This window comes from Medicago truncatula, chromosome 3 (genome assembly GCF_003473485.1).
Source record: "Medicago truncatula cultivar Jemalong A17 chromosome 3, MtrunA17r5.0-ANR, whole genome shotgun sequence".
Classification (NCBI taxonomy): Eukaryota; Viridiplantae; Streptophyta; class Magnoliopsida; order Fabales; family Fabaceae; genus Medicago; species Medicago truncatula.
In genome coordinates, this window is record NC_053044.1 from 41,329,024 (window position 1) to 41,341,416 (window position 12,393).

The 12,393-nt window shown below is 34.2% G+C and overlaps 1 protein-coding gene across 2 annotated transcripts; it reads right to left on the bottom strand.

Moving 5' to 3' along the window:
* Positions 1-9,264: 9,264 nt before the first annotated feature.
* LOC11443042 (probable magnesium transporter NIPA2) lies at positions 9,265-12,386 on the bottom strand. 2 transcript variants are annotated; one of them, XM_003601601.2, is made up of 9 exons: positions 12,040-12,386; positions 11,669-11,899; positions 11,513-11,569; positions 11,007-11,097; positions 10,763-10,923; positions 10,482-10,609; positions 10,237-10,374; positions 10,059-10,151; positions 9,265-9,750 (listed from the first exon to the last, which is right to left on the bottom strand). In XM_003601601.2, exons 2-9 carry the CDS (start codon positions 11,793-11,795, stop codon positions 9,565-9,567), a joined length of 981 nt encoding a protein of 326 aa, XP_003601649.1. In that variant the 5' UTR covers positions 11,796-11,899; positions 12,040-12,386; the 3' UTR covers positions 9,265-9,564. The 2 variants fall into 2 exon arrangements, with proteins under 2 accessions (XP_003601649.1, XP_039687508.1); XM_039831574.1 differs by having other exon boundaries at positions 11,669-11,827; positions 12,040-12,273.
* Between the last annotated feature and the right edge of the window lie 7 nt (positions 12,387-12,393).

The following is a 12,393-nucleotide window of genomic DNA, read 5'->3' on the forward strand; positions in this document are numbered from 1 at the left end:
GATGAACATATACTCCTTCTTTACTTTGGTTGATTTGAATTCCAAGAAAGAACTTCAATTCTCCCATCATACTCATTTCAAATTCATCCTGCATTAACTTAGAAAATTCTTTGCAAAGAGATGCATTAGTAGAACCAAATATTATATCATCAACATATATTTGTACAATCAAAATGTCTTTCTTAAGAGTCCTTCTGAAGAGTGTTGTGTCAACTTGTCCTCTTTCAAAATCATTTTTAATTAAGAAATTACTTAGTCTATTATACCAAGCTCTGGGAGCTTGTTTCAAGCCATATAGTGATTTCTTAAGTTTATAGACATGGTCAGGATGCTTAAGATCCTCAAACCCAGGAGGTTGTTTAACATACACTTTTTCTTCAATGACACCATTAAGAAAGGCATTTTTGACATCCATTTGATATAATATTATGCCATGATTAATTGCGTAGGATAGAAGTAACCTGATTGCTTCCAATCTTGCAACTGGAGCAAATGTTTCAGTGTAATCAATGCCTTCTTGTTGACTGTAGCCTTGAGCAACAAGTCTGGCTTTGTTTCTGGTTACTTCTCCTTGTTCATTCAGCTTGTTTCTGAATACCCATTTTGTTCCAATAATGTTCTTCTGAAAAGGTTTGGGTACCAGATCCCACACATCATTCCTTTGAAATTGATTTAGCTCTTCTTGCATAGCTAATATCCATCCATCATCTGAGAGAGCTTCTTCAACAGTTTTAGGCTCAATTATTGAAAGCAATCCTATTAATTACTCTTCTTGTCTGAAATGTGATCTTGTTCTTCTAGGACTATCTTTGCTTCCAATGATTAGCTCCTCAGGATGTGAAGATTTGTGCTTGAATTTAGGTTGAATAACCTGCTGAGTGTTATCTTGAATATCCTCAGAAGCATTTTCATTCTGTACTATTGGACTAGGTTCTGCTTCTGAATTGGACTCAGCTTCTGGAGTGATTTCAGCTTCTGGACTAGATTCAACTTCTGAATACTTTTCAGAATCAGAAGGTTGATCAGATTCTGATGCATCTTCAGAATCAGTTGTACCTGCATTACTTTCACTTTGCTATGGAGTTTTACTTCCAGGCTCTCTATCATCAAATTTTACGTGCATAGATTCTTCAACACAATGTGTTTCTGAATTATACACTCTGTACGCCTTTGACCTTTCAGAGTAACCTAAAAAGATTCCTCTTTGAGCCTTGGCATCAAATTTCTTCAGATAGTCTTTAGTGTTTAAGATGTAACAAGTACATCCAAACTGATGAAAGTAAGAGATATTGGGTCTTCTTCCTTTAAAGAGTTCATATGCTGTTTTCTCCAACATAGGTCTGATATAGATCCTATTTTGAATATAACATGAAGTATTAACTGCTTCTGCCCAGAAATGTTTAGCTAAATTGTTTTCATGGATCATGGTTCTGGCCATTTCTTGTAAGGTTCTGTTCTTTCTCTCTACAACCCCATTTTGTTGTGGAGTTCTAGGAGAAGAAAATTCATGGAGAATCCCATGTTTTTCACAAAAAAGTTCAAATGGCTCATTTTCAAATTCTCCACCATGATCACTTCTGACTTTCAAAATTTTCAATTCTTTTTCAGATTGTATTTGAGTGCAGAAGCTGCTAAACACTTCACATGCATAGTCTTTACTTTTAATGAATTTTACCCAAGTCCATCTGCTGTAATCATCAACAATGACTAATCCATATTTACTTCCATATAAAGATGCAGCATTAACTGGACCAAAAAGATCAATACGGAGTAATTCTAAGGGTCTGGAGGTTGATACAATGTCTTTAGATTTGAAAGTACTTTTCACAATTTTCCCTTTCTGACATGCACCACAAAGTGCATCTGAATGATAATCAATGTTAGGCAATCCTTTGACCAGTTGTAACTTGCTAATTTTAGAAATTAATCTCCAATTAGCATGTCCCAACCTTTTATGTCATACCCATTTTTTATCATTCATTGACAGAAGGCAAACTACCTTCTGATCAGCCAGATCAGAGAAATTTATTTTATAGACATTCTCAACTCTCTTTCCCTTGAATGTAATGGATTTGTCATCCTTGTTGACTAGTGTGCAGTTGGTCTTACTGAACATTACATCATACCCATTGTCACAAAATTGACTAATGCTCAATAGGTTATGCTTCAGACCATCTACTAGCCACACATTATTAATTGAGATGGAGGAATTACCAATAGTACCTGTACCAATGATTTTTCCAGTTTGGTTGCCACCAAACTTCACTTCTCCTCCATCTTTCATTGTAAGGGTAAGGAACAAAGCTTTCTCTCCAGTCATGTGCCTTGAACATCCGCTGTCTAGGTACCATGACCTTTGTTTCTCTCTTGCCCTTAGGCACACCTGCAGTTTTAGCCAATTCAGATTTAGGTACCCATATCTTCATGGGTCCTTTTGGGTTAGTTTTGGAGGTTTTACTTTTCCTCCCTTGTACCTTAGGGTGAATGCTGAAGGGCTTCTGACCATTCAATACTTTAGGTTTGACACCTTTTGGTATTGTTTTCTCAGAAGCAGTAACTGCTTTATTCTTCTGATCCTTTTGTTTTGGGATTTTAGATTCTGGTTTAATCAGATTCTGATGAACAGGTTCTGATCTTTTCAGAATTTTAATCTTTTGACTCTTAGGATCAGATTTTGTCATAACCTTGAACTTAAGGTTTTCTGGCTTTGATGTGATCTTAGCCTGTGAACCAGAAGCTTCAGGTTTTGACTGAACAGCAGTTACAGCATTTGTACCTTCAGGCACAAAGGTGGATTTCAATCCATCCTTGATACAATCACAGTAGCTCTTGAGACTGTATTCTTTGGATTTCTCCTCAGAATATCCAATCCCTTTGCCTTTGTTCTTGTATGTGCTGTAGATCATAGAAGCAACTTTGCTTCTGTCTATTCCAGCCATAATAAAATCATCCAAGGCAATCTCATGTTTATTGCCTGAACCTTTATCACATTTTTCTTGTAGCTTCTAACAAAGAATCTTGAGTCTATCTTCATATGTTGTTGATATGAGGTTAAACCCTTTGAGTTCTTCTTCAGAAGCTTTCAGTTCCAATAGAGTTGTCTTTTGTTGTTTCATCAAATCAACATATTTTTCTTTTAAATCTGTCAACTCATTGGTTCTGTGTTCAAACAGTGATAAAAGTTCTTTTAGAGAATCAACAAGTTCTTGTCTAGGAATTTTGGAATATACCTCATTTTCATCTTCTGAATCTGATTCAGCTTCTGATACTGCTTCTGATGATACTGTTGCCACTAACCTCATGGCTGCCTTAGCATCATCATCAGCTTCTTCTTTATCAGAACCAGATTCACTATCTAAATCTTCCCAGGTCGCCATCAAGCTCTTTTTGATTTGCTTTCTGAATTTACTGGAGCTGAAGCTTGATTTCTTGGATTTGCCTTTATACTTCTCCTTCTGAAGATCAGGGCAATCAGCAATGAAATGACCAGGCTTCTTACAATTGAAGCATCCCTTCTGATCTTCTTTCTTGGAGTTCTTGTAGCTACCTCTCTTGCTCAAAAATTTCTTCTGCTTCCTTGCCAGATACTCAAGCTTGTTGGACAGCATAGCCATCTTTACAGATTGATCTTCATCAGAATCTCCATCAGGTGATTCTTCTTCAGATTCACTGGCTTTGTAGGCTTTGGAAGATTTTGAAGTCTTTCCTTTAGATGGTAAAGCAATGGATTTACTCTTCTTAGAGGTTTCATGCTCATTTAAACTCATTTCATGCCCTTTGAGTGAGCTAACAAGATCTTCAACACTTAAAGTATTTAGATCCTTAGCTTCCTCAATGGCAGTTACTTTGGGTCTCCATCTTGAAGGCAAACTTCTCAAAATCTTACTAACATGATCAGAAGCAACATAGCTTTTCTTTAGTATTTGCAATCCAGAAACTAAAGTTTGAAATCTTGAGTACATTTCTTCTATACTCCCATCATCCTTCATTCTGAAAAGTTCATACTGATGAACTAGCATCAAAGCTTTAGCCTCTTTTACCTTCTTGCTGCCTTCAAAGTTTGCACATAGAGAAGCAAACATAGCCTTCGCAGTAGATTTGTCACTCATCTTCATGTACTCGGTGCGAGGTATAGAAGCCACAATGATTCCTCTTATCTTGTGGTGTTTCTTATAAAGCTTCTTCTGAGCAGGAGTATGTATTCTTCTGTCTATAGCAGCTCCTTCTTCATCTAAATCCAGATCATCAACTCCATCTTCCAGTATGTCCCATAGCTCTTCATCCAATCCCATGATAAAGCTGTACATATTTGTTTTCCACCATGAAAACTCTTCTGGATCTCCATTAAACTTTGGAGCTTTTCCAGAGTCTGTTTTCTTGTCAGCAGTATCATAGTCATGCTTGACACTTGTGTATTTTGTAGTAACTGATTCCTCATCTCCAGACATGTTTTTCTAATAGATCTTGAACTGTAACACGGTTAAGTGCTGTGATAACAGAGCAAGCTCTGATACCAATTGAAGGTGAAAAACACAAGAAGGGGGGGTTGAATTGTGTTTTCTTTTTCTCTTAAAAAATACTTTTTCTGATAAAACTTCAGAAGCAATTTGAGTGCTTCTGATGAAATGATCAGAGTCAGATTGCAGCGGAAAAGAACAGAGCAGAGAAAAGAAAGACAAAGACACAAGCAGTTATCCTGGTTCCTTCCACAACACGGAAGTAGTCCAGTCCCCCTTGCACTTCCAAGGAGATTTCACTATAATCACAAAGATTACAACTGCTCAATACTTTCTAAGTATGAGACTTCACAAAAATGCTCAAGCACACACGCAAGAGTCTTCCAATGCTCAAGCACTAAGCAAGAGACTTCTAATGCTCAAGCACGCAGGCAAGAGACTTCTGATCAAACAAAAATACAGAGAATTGAGTTTGAGTTGAACACTTGATATACAATCAGTGGTGTTCACAATACAATACAATAAAGACTCTAGACTTTGAATTTCTAAGATGTATCAAATCAGTGCAGAAATTCAGTGTGCTTTGTAGAATCAAATTGACAGAGTTTTGGCGCTTTTGAACTTATGTATCTCTATCTTTTATCTTCAAGTCTTCACTCCTTTATATAGAGGTGTGAAAGAGACGTTGAGATAATCAGCACGTCTAAAGAGTCGTTTGAAATCCTTTGATTATCCACCAGTAATCCTTTGCCTGATTTGGGTGTAGTCCTTTGAAGAATAAGCTTCAAATTCATTCCCATCTTGAACGTACAACTTCTGCAGGCATGGCTGTTGTTTTGTCTTGTAGCGTAGACAGAAAACAGAGTAGTGGAAGTAGTGGTTGTACACTTGTACTTTGTCAACTCTATTAACGAGAGACAAGTGCTCAGTGCTATCCATATATCCGTTGATACCTCCCTTTCAATTCTTCGTTCTTCTTGGATAAGACTGAATTGAGAATCAGCTACTTTGAATCTTCAGTTTGATTAAAGGATCAAACGTAGCTTCTGGTGAAGATATTGCTTCTGATGAAAACTTTTGCTTCTGATGACGTCATCACTTCAGAAGCACTTCAGCTTCAGGAGCAGTTTTCTTCAGATGCTCATAATTTCTTTTTTTTTCCATTGTTCTTCCAAGACCTATTGAAATAACTTGAGTAGCCTTTGGTCCTGTACACTTGAACAATTATTAGTAATAACCAATTGACAATTTTTAATACCTTGTTATCATCAAAACTTAATAAGGTTCATTGTGAAACACATTTTGTTCCAACACATTCAAGCAAAACTGTTGAAATTGAATCTAAAATGATGAGGGGTGGTCATATGGGCAAAAAGAGCTATCAAAGTCAAGCTTCATCTTCATCCTCCATGTTTAATGGTGATGTGAGAGTGCTTGAATGTTGTGTGGGTTGATGAAGCTGAAGAACTAGATTACTTTAAAAACAATGGAATTTGTCCTGCTCATGGAATAAAGACAAGAATGATGGAGAAGGTTCGGTCCATGCTTAAGTGCTAAGGAAAGTGGCAATGAAGAGGACTGAACCATAAAAAAAAATGGATAGCAAAATTCATTCTTTTAGTTTTATTGGCAATTGGCATCCTACATTCTATCCATAAAAAAATGGATAGTTAAGCAAACCTAATTCTTTTAGTCTAATCGGTATTCTAACTTCTATCCATAAAAATAATGAGTCCATTTTTGCTTCATTTAGGTTTCCTCAATTTATTCCTTTTCACTTTATTGATGTGTGACATGTGGCAAATGTAAAGTCAAGGGTTGGGATTAAAAGCTTTGGCATGAGCACTTTTTAATGAAAAATAAAATACACCCTTTTCCAACAAAACACACACGCTTTCTCCTAAAATAAACACGATCTCTTCTTCCTCCTCTTATCAGCACCATCGCCACTCACCCTTTCACTCTCACAAATGTTGTCGTTCAATCTCGTCGTCGCAAACAGAACCGCGATGAATCAAGACAACCACTGTCTTTGAATTGAATCACACTTATTTATAAATCAATTAAATCATCATAGAGCTTTTACAAATTTCTCAAAATTTGATTTAGAGCAGCAATAAATAAGCCATTTGCAGAAAGAAAAAAAACGTTGTCGACATCGAAGTTTGGATTTAGTCATGTATGCAACATTTTCTTGAAGGTATTGTGGTTGACAAACAACGTGATACTAATATTGAAAAAACAAAAACAATTATGTTACATGGATCACTCTTAAATACATAAATGAAGATGATTCAATTAGAGATATAATGTTCTTTTATAACCAATGTCTGTAGGTTCTCTATATAGAGATGTTTTGTTGTTGACTAATATTCACCAAAGAGCCTACCGACATTGCTTGAGGACAATGACAGATTCATAAAATTTGTATGGTCAGGGTAAATAAAGTCTACGATATATATCTTCATAAAAGAAAAATCCTCTAAGATTTTACAAAATACACAATTTTATGAACAAAACCGTCCAAAATTGTCAATAATATATACGATGGTGTTTCTTTTAAAATTTATATCTTTAATGAGAAGGATATATAGCACAAACTTATCTGGTTTTATCTCTTATAATTTTCTAGAATTATTTTCTGTAATTTATGGAGAAAATAATCATATTTTATGGAGGTAAAATAAAACTTATTACAAATTTTCAAGTTGTTATTTTTCCTTTGTTAATAGATCTGCCACTATTTAAGGGATCTAAATTCGGTTTACTCGAAGCAATGTAATGTTGATTGAGATGCTCTATAAAAAAATATTCGGTTATGCTTAGCATTTCATTTTAATCTCATTTTTTCCTTTTTCTGACACCTCTCTTAATCTAAACCCAAATATTAATTCATTGTATGGTTGGAGTTTAGATATAACCAACCTATGTTAACTGCATTTCTTTTTATTTTAGATGTTGAGACAAGGACATGCATTAAAACCTTACATTTTTTTTGTGGTGGTCAGTGTTCGAATCCCAAACCTTACATATATTATGCATTGTACTAATTGAGCTAGGCTCACGAGGACAGCTAAAACCTTACTAAGATAGTAAATATTATTTTGTTAAATATTCAATATTAGTATATTAATTTGTTAGTTCCTTCAAAAAAAAGTTTATTTGTTAGTATTCTTTGAAGGTGTACATAACTTTTATCATTCCACTCCTTAAAACTCTCCTACTACAGCTACCGAACCAACTTTATATCCCCTGTAATAAATACTAAATTAAGTAATGGAACATAACCAAAATCAATCAATTCAATAACCAAACTTGTGTTCCTCAAACAAAAACAAAACCAAACTTGTGAAAATTGTCAATTTAAATATTTTTTGCCAAAATATATTATCTCTCGAGAGATTTCTTTATTGACAGTTACTTATTAGTCCTTTTCATCGTCCTCATAAAATTATAAATCAATGGTTGATGATATAGAATGGAGTTATACCAGAAAATAAGATTAGGAAATGAAGAAAAACATATATTTCATATTCCAACATGTTTCTCGTTACTTGTATCGTGCTAAACACTTAATAGCAGATTTGTTGTTAAATTACTTTTCATCCTAAAAAGAAAAACTATATGGGCAAATATAAAATATATAATTCTTTCAAAAAAAATTCTCCAAAACAAAAAAATACACTATGTCGATAGGGAAAAAAACAAACTCAATTAGCTGTACAAAGTATCAATGGGTTCTATACGCTGAAAGTTTTCTTTTAAGGTCAACAAATGATAAATATATTATATAAACTGATAATCAAAGCACAAATTGTGCTAAGATCAACAAAATTCAAATGTTAATTACAAAGAAGACATCACAACAACAGTGTCACCAAAACAAAATAACGACTCAAATGTTAGATAAAGCCTCACAAAAATATCTGAGTGGTTGAGTATATCATTGATCGTAATCATAATATAATCCATTTACTTTTGCTTTAATCATGATGATACCAATAACTTTACCATGTGAGTGAACTTTGTTAAACTATCCTGCTCACCAAAAATCACAAAATTTTGATGCTTTCAAATAGTACAACCCTATAAATTGGACCACATAATAAAAATTATGTTTGTCAAAGCACCGTGTAATTGACCAAAAACAAGATATTTAAAAAAAATGTTTGGATGTTTCATTGAAGTTACATCCTTCCATACACAAAGACGGCGTTAAATTATCCCAAATGACATCATATAAAATTAGAGATCAACTCATAAGCCTTTTTAACTAAAAACATGTCATTGAAATTAAGGAAGTTTGTTAGTTACTGGCAAACAAAAAAGTTTGTTAATCATAAGTATAATTTAGATGGTGAAAAACTGCAAAGACATTTGATATGTTGGAGTGTAAGTTAGAAGCTACAATTTCTCACTTCCTTACACTTAGTTTGTGTGAACTTTGTCGTTATGTTTTTTATAAACAAAACGAGATTATGTTTCTATAAATATTGAGTCAATGTTTCCAAAATAATCTTTATACTAATAAATTAAGTTTTTTGGCAAGTAATAAAGATGGAGATAGTACTCCATCTGACTCACGAACCAGGCAAATATCTTGGGGTTATGCTTCTTCATGGTCTTAAGAAGACAAAAGTACATACACACTATGATCACCTTTTGGAATGAACGGTGTCGTTTACAATTTTCTTTATGGTAAAAAAGATTATATTCTATAGTACCACTTAATTCACAAGTTCTTTTTGTTAAAAAATATCTTAATGATATGTGAAAATTTAATAGTAGGTGATAGACTACACAGAAGAAAAAAAAATGGTGTTTCAACCTTAATATATTTTTAGGACTTTTGGCAATTAACGTTTTACATTTGTTAAAAAAAACTAGGAGAAAGAAAGGAAAAGAAAAAGAGAAAGACTTCTGATCTAACAAAGAATCTAACATTATATCCCCTAAAGTCATAAGATATCCTTGCTTTGATCTTTAACATTTACACCTTTTTGATGTTTCTATTTTTCGAAAATGTTACAAGCTGCTTGTTAGAACCAAAAAGTAGCAAGCTGAGGATGTTTAGCTTGAGAGGGAACATAAGTGCTGCTCACAAGCTTCAAATTTCGGATCTATCTGGTGTCTTAGCAGTATTGTTAGGACGGTGTGGACTTGAAGAAAGAGAAATTTCTGCGGGTTTATTTCCCATATCCTTAGTTTTGTGAAGGAGGAATGTCCCAGATAAAATTGTCACAAACCCGCACAACTCTGTCACAATCTGAGACGCATCTTGTGAGTCCCATTCCTGCAGCCATAATAAATAAACCATCAGCACAGTTGTTTTATAACTACTATTATTTAAGTTTTTAAAAAAAGGTCTTGTCGCGAGACATCAAAGTTTTGACATCTCTACAATGGCCATGTAACCGTGAATTTGGTTGTAGTTTACGTATTTGGCCTTGTTTGTCGAAAGGGTTGACGCTGCCGTTACCATGATTTAAAACCTTTATTGTAACACAATTGCAAATTACCAACAAAGCTATAAATACAGGCAGATATTATAAATAACTTGTGGTGGAATATTTCAATGTGCCATGGAATGTAACAAGTTACCTTAAACATGATTATGCTGGCAATGATGGTAAATGAGGTAAACATGACATAGTAAACTGGTGATATCACATTAGTGTTGAAGGTGTCCAAAGCCTGCCACAATAGTATCCCAAATTAAATAAGAAACATTACAAGAACACGGTGTTCAGTGTCCACTTCCACACTCAACCGTACATACCTTGTTCAAGTAGTTGATTTGCAAAAGGCAGCATCCTATCACAACTAATGTAAAGAACCATGTCTCAAAGTAAATAAATTGATTCTTCCCTTCAAATGAAAGTTTCAAAGCTATTCCTACTGCTTTGACACACATAACCTATATATGCAAAAACTAGGATCAACAATGAGTTTGTAGAAGGCAAGTTTGTGATCATTAATTCATGATACTTTTGAGCATTGAAAATTAGAAAACATATTCAATACCGTAATTGAGCCCGTGAGAGAACATATTCCAACATAAACAACCAGATGGGTCTGTCCATAACTCCGTGCAAAAACGAAAATAAGGACTAATACCAGCGCCACCATCAAGCAAGAGTATACAATAAAACCTATTCATTCATGAAAGAAAGAAAGAAAAAAGAAAAAAAAAAACAAGAATCTTAAGCTTTCAAATTCATTAGCCAGAAATGAATTCCTTTAGAACCAAAAAGACCATAATGCATCTCACATAAACTTCAACCAATTAAAGCTTCAAAAAGTACCTGGTTCTGTAGCAAGATGCCATACTTCTTTGACAGAATGAATCTCTCTCTCATGTGGTGCATGCAAAACAATAGTTGTAGACCCCACCACACAGAGAGCACATCCAAGAACGCCAAAGATATGCAATCTCTCTTTCAAGATGAAGTGAGCTAGCACTGCACTGCATCATTGATATGAGTTTGTAATTCTTTCTAAGTCAGACAAATGAATATGTTGTGAAGAAGACTATTTTATGTTGCTTACCTGAAAATGATACTTAAAGCTCCCAAAGGAGTTACAAGGATGGCAGGTGCAAATGCATAAGCTGCGAAATTAGCTATTTCCCCAACAATCACTGCGAAGAAAAGGTTTGAGAATATAAATCAACAACATAAACTCAAAATCAATTATGTCTCGACAATTTTCTCAATATCAGCACAAACAAAAAACAGTATAAGTTGAACGTGGAAATTCTGCACAATGAGATGGCCGAGAGAGATATAACAACGTATATAGCACGTGATTGGTCCCACATAGGTAGTTCAGTTGGCGAGCTAAGAGGTACCAAATGAGTTTTAACTCTTAAGCAGGAAGTTCGGGGTTCAAACCCTAGAAACTAACATAACAACTACTACTAAAATTCGCCTGTCGGAATAAATACAGCACATGATAGACTGTTATTTGATTGTAAATCATCCCACGTGCAATTCAACAAGATTGGTGAAGAGAAATATTAATAATTTAATGCCATAAGATAGAAAATCACTCACTTGAAGTCATTCCAGCCCACCACCGTGGTTCATACAAATATGAATGCCCTCCTGTGGCTGATCAAATCCAAGAACAATAAAACAGTAAAATGTTAATAAAAAATAAGAAAAATTTGAACTTTTTAATGACCCAGATGAAGAAAAAAAAAATCTAACCTGCTCTATTCCCATTAGTGGCAGCTTTTTTAAGACCCATTTTTTTAATTATGAAGCTAGAACCAATGAAAATGCTTGAAGACAGAGCCAAACAAAGACCAATAACGTTGTCGGAGGATATTCCCATGATGATGTTTCACCACAATATTAAAATGATACCCAAAGAAACTTCTTCTGGAACTAAAAAATCAACCTTTGCAGGGCCAAGATGCCACAATATTAAAATGATACCTTGATCATGCAAAAACAAAAAATCATCATGAAAAAAAGGGAAAGGGAAAGTTACAAATGCAAATTAATGTAACGTAACAATAACAATAGTTTAGGGTAAAAGAAAAGAAGGGAAAGTTAAAAATGTAATTTTTATTTACCTTAATCCTTGGCACCCTGCAAACAAGTTTTGTAGCTAAAACCCCATTTTCATTGAGAAATCGAAAAATTTCATTTTTTTTCTTTTTGGGCATGAAAATTGAAGTGGTGGGCTGGTGCTAGGTTGTGATGATATTGGGGGCGTTCTCTTCAAAGAAAGAGAGAGAAGAAAAAGAAACACAAAAAGCAACAATAACAACGTTAAATTTGTTACCTATGTGTCGCAACAATAAATGCTAAATACAAATAAATCTATCTATTTAATTGCTTTCCATTTTTATTTTTATTTGACTCTTTAATTCATTCCTTTACTTGTGCAAATGGAAAATGTCCACCACATCACACGTTCTGTTTGT

Bases quoted from the DNA above. Each gene is read 5' to 3' on its own strand.
- LOC11443042 (XM_003601601.2), bottom strand. From the start codon at position 11,795: ATGGGAATATCCTCCGACAACGTTATTGGTCTTTGTTTGGCTCTGTCT. The intron at 10,610-10,762 runs GTACTTTTTGAA...ATGAATGAATAG, and splicing joins GCATCTTGCTACAGAACCAG to GTTTTATTGTATACTCTTGC. The intron at 10,152-10,236 runs GTATGTACGGTT...CTATTGTGGCAG, and splicing joins AAATCAACTACTTGAACAAG to GCTTTGGACACCTTCAACAC.